Source organism: Poecilia mexicana, unplaced genomic scaffold (assembly GCF_051168715.1).
Source record: "Poecilia mexicana isolate PSO_F unplaced genomic scaffold, ASM5116871v1 scaffold_7, whole genome shotgun sequence".
Taxonomy (NCBI): Eukaryota; Metazoa; Chordata; class Actinopteri; order Cyprinodontiformes; family Poeciliidae; genus Poecilia; species Poecilia mexicana.
This window is the reverse complement of record NW_028263376.1, coordinates 10,073,276-10,087,525: the sequence shown is the minus strand read 5'-3', so window position 1 is coordinate 10,087,525 and position 14,250 is coordinate 10,073,276. Positions and strand designations below refer to the sequence as shown.

At 39.7% G+C, this 14,250-nt stretch overlaps 2 protein-coding genes across 2 annotated transcripts; one reads left to right on the top strand and one right to left on the bottom strand.

The window, feature by feature from the left end:
* Window positions 1-323: 323 nt before the first annotated feature.
* LOC148158348 (paired box protein Pax-7-like) lies at window positions 324-1,207 on the bottom strand (the record flags this gene model as incomplete). The annotated part of the gene is made up of 3 exons (XM_088007503.1): window positions 324-694; window positions 793-919; window positions 1,037-1,207. Coding segments are annotated over 3 exons (471 nt in total), but the record flags the coding sequence as incomplete, so codon positions are not given.
* A 926-nt stretch (window positions 1,208-2,133) lies between these two features.
* Window positions 2,134-9,531, top strand: LOC148158347 (uncharacterized). The gene is made up of 3 exons (XM_088007502.1): window positions 2,134-2,158; window positions 2,899-3,483; window positions 9,413-9,531. Exons 1-3 carry the CDS (start codon window positions 2,134-2,136, stop codon window positions 9,529-9,531), a joined length of 729 nt encoding a protein of 242 aa, XP_087863628.1.
* Window positions 9,532-14,250: the final 4,719 nt, after the last annotated feature.

The following is a 14,250-nucleotide window of genomic DNA, read 5'->3' as shown; positions in this document are numbered from 1 at the left end:
CATTACCAGTTGTAATAGGATCAGTTGTCAAATTATTAAAACTTAAGACCCAGATGACAGGAAGACAGGAACCAAACGGGAAAATATTCTCCAGTGTGTGCAAAGGAGGAGCCAGGCTCAGAAGTAATAAAGAATATTTTTCACGCAATAAGAGGAAACTGTGTTTTAATATTAGTCTATTAACATTTTGAATTTAGCTAATTGCAAGCCTACCATTCCAATTGCAGGTCTGCTAGGTTGGATCATCATGCCCTACTTCTTCTTCTTCCTCAGACATTAGAAAAGCTCCTGCTCTGCTCCTAACAGGCCGCTGAGGCCCCCCGCCATGTGTCAGTGATCTAATTCAATCTGACTGCAGCCAGCAGTCACCCATCTGCTTTGCTGTCGGGAGAACATTTAACCATCACCAGGGGACCCAGATCCACTTTAGCAATTCCATAATATAAATAATTAAGCGCCTGCTGGGAAAACACCGAACCCAGTGCGACAAAGCTGCCCGAACCCAATTTGTCGACAGTTTATCATTTTAGAACAGAGCAGCCGACGGTCTGAAAGCAGTCGCTCCTACCTTTGCCGCCCAGAATGCCGTCTATGCTGTGTTTGTTTCTTTTTTCTGCGTCTTCGTCCCTTCTGTCACATTCGTCCTCATCCTTTTTCCCAAATGGATTTCGAAGCACGCGGCTGATGGAACTCACTGCAATTGGTCCAGGCGTGATTAGAAAAAAAGATCACTACGGTCATATTATCAATAATAATAATAATAATAATAATAATAATAATAATAATAATAACCTGAAGGGACTGTGCCTCTGTCACACACTCCGTCTTTCAGCAGCTTGTCCCGTATTTCCCAGCTGAACATCCCGGGGTTGTCGTGCTTGTACTCCTCTATCCGCGTCTCCACTTCAGACGTAGATAACTGCTGCAGGACCTCGCGCAAATTGAGATGCACACTTATGTATGTTGTTCACAAACACACGCGCGCTCACACACACACACACACACACACACACACACGTTTATCAAGTTGTCTCACCCTGGACTTGCTGCCACCGATGGCTCCAGGTCGGATTGAAGCCGTCTCCTGAAACCGGCAGAGAATCTTAGAGACGCAGCCGTGAGAGACGCGCAGCTGCCGGGAGATGACACAGGGCCGGACCCCTTGGTGGGCCATCTCCACTATCTTGTGCCGGATGTGGTTTGGTAGAGGCCGGTGTTACGTCAATCCGCGTTTCCCCATCAGATACGGTATCTGATGGGGAAACGCGGATTGACGTAACACCGGCTGCAGCTGGGGGTTGCTGTGGCGGGCGGCTTCAATCTGGTCCTCACCTGCTGACTCGCTTCCTCCCGGGTTAGGCTGTGTTTCCACCCCAGGGTAAGCTACCTGTTTGATGTTTGTTCTTTTTTTATATGGATCCACAGTTGATGGGCTTTCTGTTTCAGGCACTTGATTGTGTTTGGAGCTGCAGCGCTTTGGACGCTCTGCTGTCTTGTCTTGTCTTGTCTTGTTTGATTGGGCCGCTCAAATAAACCTGTTGCGGATTGGGCAGGCTGTGTGTGCGGGGCATTACTACTCCGGCTCCATCGAAGGGCATTTGGAAGCGGATGACAACGACTTGTTCCCTGTTTTGTTTTGTGATTGAAGTTATTAATTTGTTTGGTTTTATTTACTAATTTGTTTTGTATTGCATGTTTTTATTTCTTTGGAATAATTGAACTTGTCTGTCCTGTTTCCTTTTGTGTTCCTTTTGTCCCAGGGACCGAGTAGTGGGCCTGAAGCCTCGTTTTTAAAAGGAATTGTTTTAAAGGAATTGTTAAATAAAATATTGTGCACTGAAAGGTCTGTGTTCGGGTGCATCTTGTTAATTTTAAAAATATCTCCACCTGCTGGTCACAATATAAAAAAATTCAACCTTTAAAAATTCAAATGCAATATTTTCAGTGTCCTAAAAATTCAACTTGCTCAAATTCGCCGTCTCAAATTCAGCGTCAAAAAATTCGCTGTACAAAAATAGCAAGGTTACTTCAGGTCACAGACATTAGCAATCGTTGTCAGATTTCAACACCCAGCCAATCACATGACGCAGGCGTCATATTGAAGAAATACCAGCATCACCGAGGCTAGCGACCATGGAGGCAAACGCAAACCCCAACGGTGAGTCTATGCTTTCATATTTCTGTAGTATATTTTATTTTGCGCATGCGGTTGGATACATTATCTTAAAGCTTGATTTAAAACAAGGGTTTGGGCCGTTGTTAATATTACACCACGTAATGCTGGCATATTAGTTTTCGCTACGTCCTAGGCCCCCCAACCCCCTTCCCCCCTTCTCTTGACTGTTCCACACCCAGTGTGTTTTATTTCAAAAAGAAACACCACTTGCGCCAAGTCTAGAATCTTTAAAGAGAACTAATTAGTGGCGACTTTCCGGGTTTTCTTTGTATGTTGTCTTAGGTGAGACTGAGACGGGCAGCCTTAGTAAAGTCGGAATTTTCCGGGAGATGCTACCGCTAATGTAGCAAGCTAACATGGCTGCCTTGTATGCTTCAAGGAGGGGGCTGTGAACTCTTCCGACATTAATTATAACCACAACCTCATTCTGTTCAGCTACTGTATTGTTCATGTGACTTCATTTATGAATAAATTAATCAATTTATGGTAATTATAGCGTCCTCCAAACTACTGCTTCTCTTATCTGACAAGTGTGGATAATATTAATTTACATTCTTTTTACTTTGCGGTACAAAACGTCGTTCTGTTACCTAGCAACATTAGAAACAACGTCCTTTGTTTTTTCAATTGATTTTAACTTATTGTGAAGAAAATATAAGTACACCTGTTAACTTATTTTAGATTAAATATCATTATTTAATTTATATTATTGTGATTTCTCAATACTGACCTACTGATTTCAAAATACTTTATTTTTTATTTTACTGACAATGTTTTTGACATTTTTTTTCTTCTTTCTCTTTTCAAGGAACTTTTGCTGGATCATATTTTTGATAGACTCCGTGATCGTTTGGAGCATGTTCTTGAACGTATGCCCCTCGATTTGGATTTCCTAGAGTTTATCTGTACTCAAGAACTTGTTTTTTTAAATGCCTTATCTTGTCAGGTAGATGTTCCCACAAATATTGTGGATGCGATGGCTCATTTGCACAGAGTAATTAATGTACAAAAACAAAGTGAAGAACAACAGACAGCTGTTGTGCATTTTGAGCAAGGACCAGCTGGGCGACAACGGATGGTCATATCCTCAGACTACCTTTGTAGTCTTTTAGAACTCCATCTCCCTGTCCCATGCATCGCCAAACTCTTGGGTATATCCAGACGGACTGTATATCGGCGGATGGCAGAGTCTGGTCTTTCAGTGAGGGCATCATACACCACCATGTCAGATGATGACTTAGACCAATGTGTGAGAGACATTAAATCCAGGCAGCCTCACTCTTACGGAAAACCGAGAGCAGCTTCCAGTTTGTTTGTTTTTTTTAATTGAAGGTGCTAGTATGGTGAGCTCTATAGTCCGAAAAATACGGTAATTGGCTTTAAAAGATTTTTTGAAAATGAATTATCTGCAAATAATACCGTCTTCGAGTGTCTGCTGTAGTAGTGACTAGCAGAGTAATGATGTAATTTTCTTACCACTAGATGGCAGTAGGTACAGAGCATTTTACATTGAAACGAGAGAATTAGTGATGCATGAATGTTACAGGTAGCAGTGAGAGCATGTATTTAGCAAGACTGTGACGACGGTGATGGTAAAGACAGTGAAGCTCAGCAGTAGTTGGAAAGAACATGGGTCCATTTCCCACAACAAGTCTGTGTGAAGTGAGCTTCTCAAGCCTGGTTAGTATAAAAACTAAAAACTAAAACCAGAGAGACTGAGAGCTGTTGAGGGAGAGCTTTGTCTTTCTTCAATTTCTGCCAGGAAATCAGCTGTTTTCATCCAAATATGCACAGGTTTCACACTAGATGGTAAAATATACAGATATTAACATTTTGTACATGCAACTCTTCATATTGTAACAGTAAAATCTTTCCCAAATATTATTGCTTCTTTCAGAATAAGAATTATTTTCTGTATTCCGGCTATAAGAATGCTTGTGGATTAGTTTGTAAAACACTTTGAAGTTTTCTACAACTTCTTTAAATTTAACACAACAGTGTTGTGGCACTGTTCAGGTGTATTTTTGAAGTGGACATGTTGCATGCAATTTGAAATAAGAACTGTAAAATGTGATAAAAATACATTTTTGTGTTTATTTGATTCCTATTCAAGATACTTTGATAAGAATGACTATAAATGTATTATAGGTGGCTACAGAGTATCTTTGTTTACATTTTTGGTTGGTGGTGTGCCTCGAGATTTTTTCAATTAAAACAGCGTACCTTGGCTCAAAAGAGGTTGAAAAACACTGAGCTAGAAGTAGTTGGACTAACCTCGACACACTGCTCTGGCTCTGGAAACACTCGTTTGGATAGGGATTGGACACTCTTTCACACTGGAGTTGCCATTGCTGAGAGGCACAGAGCAGGAGTGGGCATACGTGTTGCTTGCCCATCTTGGTAAATGTACTTTGGAGTTCAAACGTTGAACAACACGGCAGGGTCCCTCCTCCTTCGTGAGGGAGGATGACTTTGGCTGTTTGTGCAAACAGTAGTTCAGATTATTCAATCGTTTAGGAGTCCTTGGAGAGAAACTTCCACGTTGTACTGGGGAACCAGTGAGACCTTGAATAGATATTTTATTTTATGTTGTGGTTTCCTCTCATTTAACCAAGAGTTATTTGTTATATTTCGACCAATGCTTTTAATTTGAAAGGGTTTTTAAAGGACAAGGTGGCTAAGTGACCTACACAAACTTCTGACAATAACTGACAATGAACTGTTTTGGACATAGTGCAGAGAATAAGAGAGCGTACAAGTCACAGTTAAAGGGAGATTACTAAGGAAAAGTCCAACTAAGGTCTAAACAATTAATTAGTTAGCGCTTGGTTGAGAGACTATTGTATTTATTGAGCGTAATGTTTATGTTTCGACATGAAATAGTGTTATTATTTGATTAACTATCAAACAGTTGGAATATGTTTTAGTTCATTTGTAATATAGAAATGTTATAATTAAATACATGTAAGGTAAATTTAATGATATTACATAAAGTAAGGTTTATAGGGTTTATAGGTTAAGGTGTAAAAGGTGAGAACCACTAAGAGTTACTAATGGTATTTTATTTGTATGTTTTATAGCTCTTACGGTGTGTTCATGTACAAAGGCTGTTGACTAAAGAAACATAAACCATCAGTTTGTAGAGACCATCGTTTCAACCGGGACGCTACAGGGTGTCTTGTCTTGACTCTCTTCCTCTCTGGTGCTGGTTCTTCGGACGATCCTACATCGTGGCACTACGCATGCTCAGCCCGATAATAGAACACACGTTTTGTACACAACAGACAGCTATCTTGACACGCAAAGTTTGGGAAAAACTGACATGGCAGCACAGATTGTAGGAACCGGTTGTGATTATGATACATTAAATGTAGGTGACGTAGAGCTGACTAGTTTATTAAACACACTGGATTCATTTGAAAGTACATGGCAAATGAAGACACATTTTTTAAGTCTTGCGAAAAATAGATAGTTTTGAAAATAGAAGAATATGGCCTCGGAGACGCGGGGGACACATTTTTGATAAGTTGTGGGAAAAATGGATAGATTTGCAGAAGGGGTAAAATAATAATCCTCCTGCCCGCGTCTTTCTCAGCGGGGAGAGACGCAGCGGGGGTCTTCTCTCCCCTCTGTGTCTCTCCCCGCTACCTCGGAGACGCGGTGCACACATTTTTAATAAGTTGTGGGTAAAATGGATGAGTTAATTCTTAAAAGAAGGTGTTCAAAATATGAGTAGGAGATGGAAAAGCTGAGAGAAGCAATGCATAATCTGGAACTTGAGGCAGAAGACGGAGAAAAGGAACACCGGGAGTGAAATAGAACGGATCTGAAACTCTTCTCCTAAATGTGTAAGGTGGAGCAGGGAGGAGTACTGGCAGCAGCTGCAGGACTACATCATCTTCTGTATCAAACATAAGTTAGTGTTAAAATGTTTCAGTAACTAGAAAGCCAAACATTTTAGAGAACATTTCTTCTGAGCATGTTCTTGGTCATACAGAAGGTCTTTGTTGAGAACAAGGAGTTTGGGTTTCGCTTAATTCTCCTGAAGATCCTGGATGTAAAATTACAAAATATATCAGAATAGACAAAATCACAAATCAAACTTTAAGAATGACTGAATTCAATCTCATAGCTGTCTTCACTGCAAATAACTTGTAATTAGCCAGCAATTTCAAATATTTAGAGTAATTTTTATGTTCCTAAAAATAAATATAACACTTATGACACATATAATTTAATTTAGAAGTAAAACCTAGCTTAAACACGAACTTAGTGGTGAATAACTTTTAGCACTAACTTTAAATAAATGTATATGTAATTAATAGTAGCAATAATAATAAAATTAACAAACATTAACATTAGATAGTCTTATTTTTGCTTTTAACTCCTTTCCGAAAGCCAGCGGGAGTTTGAGAGCAATGTGCCGTGACACTGTCGTTCTCTCTCGGCTTAACGAGCCGCTCCGCCCGGTCAACTGACGGAGCGGGTGAGACGAGCCGGCGGCTGGAGGGGAGCGATAAGTCCGAACACGTCCGAGCATGTTTGTAATTAAGCTACATGTTAATAAGCCGAGCACATAGTTATTATAAATGGCACAACTAATTTATAATGACTTTGCAAAAGTTATTTTATTTTCAAAAAGCATAATATACCCACTTTATTGATGGCTCTGCTCGCTCCCCTCCGCCATTACTGCTGGTGTTGTCGCCTCAGCCAGCTGAGGATGCGCGCGCATATTGCACCCAGCGAAAATCTGGGGACAAACCGTCAACTGTCATTTCTTTTAAAACTAAATCGATTTTTAAACATTTGAACATGTTAAGTTACGAACAAATATGATTGAGGTTATATTAAACAACTAAATTTAATTTACTTGACAAATTGTGCCCTTCCCCTTCATCTTTTTTTCCAACAGCCGTTTTCGGAACAACACTGAAGCTTTGTCAGACCAAGCTACCGTAATAAACATTTTAAATAACCATAAAAATAAATATCAAACGTGTTTGACAAAAATTCGATTTATTTATAAAATCCTATTCACGTCGAAACTTTATCTTCTTTTTAGTTACCATGTCTTGTTTCAAAGTAGAGGAGAAGTCCGATAAGCAACGTTCAGTCTTGTTGAAAATGGAGGCTTGTGAAGAGGGGTGTGGCTTCTTCCAAGTCTCGTCTTTAACCCAACCGTTTGGGTAAATCTACCCAACCCCTGGACCCAACAGGAGTGTTCAAACTGTAGACTTCCGGTAATTTTCTGACCCAACTCTTGCGTTATGAATTTTGACCCAATATTTGGTCAAACTAACCCAACCTATGACCCAACAGCTTCAACCCAGAAATTGGGTTATGAAAATAACCTAGCATTTTTTACTGTTGAAAATACAGATTGAGACACAAATACTGCTGGAAAAAGTTGAAAAAAAAAACATAAAAAGAGAAATTTGATGCTGTGGGTGAACATACAGAGCTGCTGAAAACACCAAACTTTGCAGTTGAAACCCAACAGCAACCTTTATAGCTGAAAAATCAACTCAAATGGAAAATTTGAGCAGCCAAAAGTTTTTGCCAACAAATCTACACAGACTGAGCATTTCATTTCGGAATCAATGGAAAAATCGGCTCGGACTGAATGTGACACTTATAAACTAAAGCAGCTTCAGACTCCATCTAAAACATCTTCTCAAACACAAACTTAAAAAAGCAAACGTAGGCATGTAAGGACTTCTACTAGAAATCCAACTTCAGCTAAAACTTTGACGCATGAATCTAAGCAGCCTAAATCTTTCGCTGAGAAATCACCGGAAATGGAAACTTCTACTAATTCTAAGAGTTGGTGGGGTACATGTGTGGATGGATTAATATTTGGTGTTAAATATACCCTGCTAGGTTTTTTACAAGCAGCGATAACAACAAAGGTTTATGAAATTGCAGCCAATTACGATTTTTCAGAAACAGAAATTCCTTTGTAAGGAATAGTTCATGAAATACTAATGTACCCTCATATAATATGAATATATCATATCATAAAATATCTCTGAATGTGGCATGTCAGCGCTCTAGTGGGGAAGAAGTCGAAGCTGGTGTGTGAGACTGGAAGAATTTAGCTAGAAGTAGTCTCACCTCGATGCACTGCTCTGGCTCTGGAAACACTCGTTTGGATAGGCATTGGACACTCTTTCACACTGGAGTTGCCATTGCTGAGAAGCACAGAGCAGGAGTGGGCATACTTGTTGCTTCCCCATCTTGGTAAATGTACTCTGGAGTTCAAACGTTGAACAACACGGCAGGGTCCCTCCTCCTTCGTGAGGGAGGATGACTTTGGCTGTTTGTGCAAACAGTAGTTCAGATTACTCAATCGTTTAGGAGTCCTTGGAGAGAAACTTCCACGTTGTACTGGGGAACCAGTGAGACCTGGAATAGATATTTTATTTTATGTTGTGGTTTCCTCTCATTTAACCAAGAGTTATTTATTACCTTTCGACCAATGCTTTTAATTTGAAAGGGTTTTTAAAGGGACAAGGTGGCTAAGTGACCTACACAAACTTCTGACAATAACTGACAATAAACTGTTTTGGACATAGTGCAGAGAATAAGAGAGCGTCACAGAGTCACAGTTAAAGGGAGATTACTAAGGAAAAGTCCAACTAAGGTCTAAACCAGGGGCCACCAACGCGGTGCCCGCGGGCCCCCTATCGCCCGTGGGCCCCTTGTTAGTTGCCCGCGGGGTAAGTTCTAAAAATAGCCATTGTCATTAGGGAGCATTGCCAAATAAATTATTTAATTTAATATTTTTACATTGAAGTAGTAAAAATTGTTTATATTCAGAATTTTAAAAAAAAGCTAATTATTAAAAACATTTAAATGTAAATTTTTATGCATAAATGTTATCGGAGGGCAGCAGCGCCTGCAGTCCTGCTGCTCCCTCTCTGCCGACCTTAGAGCAGAGAGCAGCTCTAATGTTTTTTTTTTATTTTTTTACTTGAAGTAAAACAAAAAAAGAAGAAGAATTTCTGAAATTTTAATTATCGAACCCTCTTTGCAATTAACAAAATTGTGGAGAAAAAAAATATATATTAAGTGTCAAAACATGTACGTGGCGCACATCTGAGTTTGTGGGGGTCAAAGGGCACCCAAAGCTTAAATCTTATTGGCCCGTTTGCTTTTGTTTATTTGGCGGTTTGGCGCTTTTTCTGTAAGCTAAAACTGAATGAGCGCAGTTTGAACCTACCGTTGTTCTAGGAGCGGTTCGGATGCCGGTTGAGCTTTTTACCGTGTTCGGTTCTGACGGGTCGCCGGTTCTGAGCTTCTTTGATGTTTCCCGAACCGGAGAGTTAGCGGGTCACCCGTCACGCTCCTAAACAATTTAATCTAGTTAAAACGTTTCCTAAAAGAGTAAAAACTGAACAAACATTGTTGCTTCACCTTCTCCTCCTCTGGACGTCTGACACCAGAACCGGGGATCAACATCCTCCTCTTTCCATGGATCACAGGTCAGCTTCGCTTCCATGTCTTTATTTGTATTTAGCATCGTTTGTGTTAAAAAAAAAAAAAGGCTTCGCTGCTTTAGTGGTTTAAGTTTGCGCTGGTTTTGTGCGATGCGCACATGATGCGCTCTTACAGGTCAGGTGCAGGGATCGTTTTGTGCTACCTTACAATCTGTCGGACATTTTTTTTCTCGACATCTCGTGTCAGCCAGCAGAAGCCAGCAGATGTCTCTGCACAATTTGTTAATAGTAAAGAGGGTTGGATAAAAATATACAATAACTTTTCTTTTTTTATTTAAAGGAAAATCTCACAGTGCGTCCAACAGCTGCAATAATCCTGACTGTCAGTCACTTGTGGGAAATTTAGAATCAAACTTAAAACTGAACTAAGAACTTCTGATCACATAATAAATTAACCATAGCTGCCATGGTAATAATTACTGATAACTATTGTGAATACTCCCTAACATTAATATGATTAGACGGCATGTATTATTGTTATAAAGGGTGAGCCAAGGAAAGTAGCCCTTCGTGTTGCTCTGGACCCGTGAAGTAGCTCCCAGGCTGCAAAAGGTTGGTGACCCCTGGTCTAAACAATTAATTAGTTAGCGCTTGGTTGATGAGGGAACAATGAGTGCTTTGACGAGAATATTGTATTTATTGAGCGTAATGTTTATGTTTCGACATGAAATAGTGTTATTATTTGATTAACTGTCAAACAGTTGAAACAGTTGGAATGCGTTTTAGTTCATTTGTAATATAGAAATGTTATAATTAAATACATGTAAGGTAAATTTAATGATATTACATAAAGTAAGGTTTATAGACTAAGGTGTAAAAGGTGAGAACCACTAAGAGTTACTAATGGTATTTTATTTGTATGTTTTATAGCTCTTACAGTGTGTTCATGTACAAAGGCCGTTGACTAAAGAAACGTGAACCATCTGTTTGAGAGACCATCGTTTCAACCGGGACGCTACAGGGTGTCTTGTCTTGACTCTCTTCCTCTCTGGTGCTGGTTCTTTGGACGATCCTACATCGTGGCACTACGCATGCTCAGCCCGATAATAGAACACACGCTTTGTACACAACAGACAGCTATCTTGACCACAAAGTTTGGAAAAACTGACATGGCAGAACAGATCATCGGAACCGCTTGTGATTATGATGCATTAAATGTCGGTGACGTAGAGCTGACTAGTTTACACTGGATTCATTTGAAAGTACATGGCAAATGAAGACACATTTTTTAAGTCTTGCGAAAAATAGATATTTTGAAAATGGAAGAATATCGACGGTTCAACGAACAGCTCTGTGATGAGTTACTACTTCTTAAAAGTACACAGTAAAATTTCCAGAGTAAAATTTACTCAATTTGAAAAAAATTTTACTCTAAAAAAGACATTTGGTCCCACTCTAAATAGAGTAAAATTTAGAGTTGAAATTAGAGTAAAATCAACTCAATTTAGTGCAAAAATTTTAATCACTGCCAAGAGAATTTACTCAAGTTGTTTAAAATAAAAACTACTCCACCGTATTTTAACTCCAAGTGGAATATAATTTACTCTAACTAGAATTGCATTCTATTCTAAGTAGTGTTGAGAAAATAAATTTAAAATAAGCTAGTTTTAAAACTTAACATGTCTTGATTCAAATGGCCTAAATTGTGGTTTTAAATCAGTGACTTATTCTGGCCTATTGACCTTTATTTTGCCTGTAGTTACAGCAGATGGTTTGCTAGGATCGTTTGAACTGCCTTTTGTCTGTGGGAAAACAATACAGTGGAAGTTGCAGCTTTTCACACTCATCTGTGAAAGGCCGTAAACACGGCAGGGGTTTAGGCTTCAGATAAGAGGTTGGAGGTAGCTCCTGGTTGGAGGAGCAAAGATACGCCTTATTTGAATAAATTAAAGATAGGAATACGCCTTTTACTATAAAACTTTCTACACAGAAGTAACACATTAGATTTGCTCTTGCAACTCTCCAAAGATGTCTTTGCACGTCTTTGCTTTTCTTTCTTTCCATTTATGTCAGGTAAATGAATGTATGTCTCCGTTGTTCTGCAGTTTCTGGTGTAAGTTTGTGCATTGTCTTACTTCTAAGTTTATGCATTGTCTTATATTGGATTAAATTCTGTAATTCTGTGACGTCAACACGCATTGTTGTTTTCCTTGTGGCTACACGTGGCCCGCCGAGAGGACCTGGGATCCAGAGGAAGAGAGAGAGCCAAACTTTTTCTAAAGTTAACCTATTTTAGAAATTTCTTCCTTAACAGTAGAGATAACTTTTAGTCTGACTAAAAAGGAATTTTACACAAAATAGAATACATTTTATTCCATATAGTGAAAATTGTGCTCTTAATAGTATAAAATTTTACTCCTAATTTAATTGAATTTTATTCCATATTGTGCAGTTAAACATTAAATTAAATTCTAAAATAGAACCAACTTTAACTTTATTTCACTCACTAAGCAATTGTTTTACAGCTAATATACACAGCTGAGTTTGTAATACAATGCATAGACCAGAAATCAGTATTTGAACAGCCATTTTATTGTTCACAAGAAACAGTATGGAACAATATAAACATTTCCATCTTCATGACTGTGTTAACCGTTCCTGCTCAATCTGCTGACCGTGGTCTGAAGACACAGGGGAGATGTTTCTCCAGGGCCGAAGTTTCTACTTCGGGGTTAACTCCCTCGCACGCCTCGAACATGAACCGCGCGGTGGCACGGAGATGGTTGAGGTTAACTTTTAATAACTCCAGCTAACAGGTGAAAGCTGCACAGACTTTTCTTACAGCCGCTGCTCCGGTCGTCTCCTACTCACTCACTCCGCCTCACACACACTGTCTCTCCCTCGCTCCTCAAGGATGCAGGGGTTCTTTTAGTATGCAGCGCCCCCCTTCAGACGGGAGGACGACTGCCACACATCTCTTGCACCCGCACAACTCACTAAGCTAAGCATCTCATACAGTGGAGGCACTTTCCGCAACACTACCCCCACTCTGGATGGCAATTAAGTAGGGCTGAAACGATTCCTCGAATGATTCGAGTACCTCGATTACTAAAATTCCTCGAGGAAAATTTACCTGCCTCGAAGCTTCGTTAATTTATGTTTTATTAGTTAGCGCACCGTGTTCCGGCCGGGACTTCATTTGCGTTGCGCGGAGCTCTCACTTCCGCCTCTGAGTTGTTGTCAAAAGCTAAGTCTCAGCGGCATAAAGTCCAATCTTCAAGATTGGCCCGTGGGGATTTTATTGATTGATGATAATGCCCGACTTTTTATCGTTTTTGGGGAACCAATAAGCATCCTTAAAATGACTGGAGGAATGCTTGGAGTACGGCAGCATTTCTCCTCCGGGGCTGCTGGTTGAAAGCGAACGGCGGGAAGAGCGCTGAGGTGAGCGGATAGACTGAACAGGGCGGGCGGCTGAGTAGCTGATGCTTACCGTGTAAATGTAGCTTTACCGACGAACCGCACAATAAATTTCATATCCCGGTCTGAAGAAACGGGTGGCGGAGCGCATCGTACATGGCTGGTAGATGAGTTTCTGAGTGTGACCAGTGAAGGTGTCGTAAATATCCCGTATTGCTTCCCCCGGTGTTCGTCCCCCGGTCTAACGGTTCGTCAGTCCGCTGGTCTATTTCCTCCACCCCATCTTACGTTCGTTCATTCGCCCTCTCCTCCCATTTCAGGCGGCATTTCCGGTATTTTCAAACCCAAAGCGTGACAGGTTAGGTGGCAAGGTGAGTTTAATTAATCTATTAAACTCACTGAAGATGAATACATAAACTAAAAGCTGGATTGTAGACATTTTTTATAAGCATATTTGTGAGCCTGCCTCTTTGTTATTAAATTCAATAGAATTTCAGATTTTTCTATAACTTTTCTTCAGGTTAACTTAGAAAGTGAGCTATTATTGTTACAGGTTAGTTTTTTAAACTACAAAAAAGCAACTGTTAGGGATGCTCAAATATGAAAAATTGGACTGATATTGATATCTGATAGTAACACCGGTATAATGCCAGATTTACCAATATTTCATTTTATAATTTTTTTTTATCCGATTACTCGATTAATCGTAAGAATAATCGATAGATTACTCGATTACTAAAATATTCGTTTAAAACAGCCCTACAATTAAGCAATAATTCCACTCCAGCCTTACAATGCATAAAACTGATACATAATCCCTATAGCTAACAAGAGATAACTGTGTCAATCATCCTCACATGGGTGAGGTACAGCATCGAACCACATATCCCAGTGATATATAATTAGCTCATTTAAGGAGTACCTACATGTGTAAAATTGGACTTTGCATGCAAGAGGGCGTAAGAAATGACTCGGCAGCATCTATGACGACCGGGCAGGACACAAACTGAACTCCATCAGGTATGAAAAACATACAGCAAAACATGTTCTTGGAAATAAACCATTTGCTTTTCAGCTGAATTTTCTTTGCAGTTCGAACAACTGAACAGTAATAAAGGAAACAGTCATATTCTGCCTTGTTGAACAGTTTTTGCTAACTCCGCAGGACACTAGAACAGCTGGAACCTTAAACTGAGTCTATGGTCCTACTTG

Excerpts from the sequence above, each read along its gene's own strand:
- LOC148158347 (XM_088007502.1), top strand. The coding sequence starts at position 2,134 with ATGGAGGCAAACGCAAACCCCAACG. Across the intron at positions 2,159-2,898 it reads GGCAAACGCAAACCCCAACG|ATACTGACCTACTGATTTCA; the intron begins GTGAGTCTATGC and ends TGTGATTTCTCA. Across the intron at positions 3,484-9,412 it reads AAAACCGAGAGCAGCTTCCA|GAGCGGTTCGGATGCCGGTT; the intron begins GTTTGTTTGTTT and ends CCGTTGTTCTAG.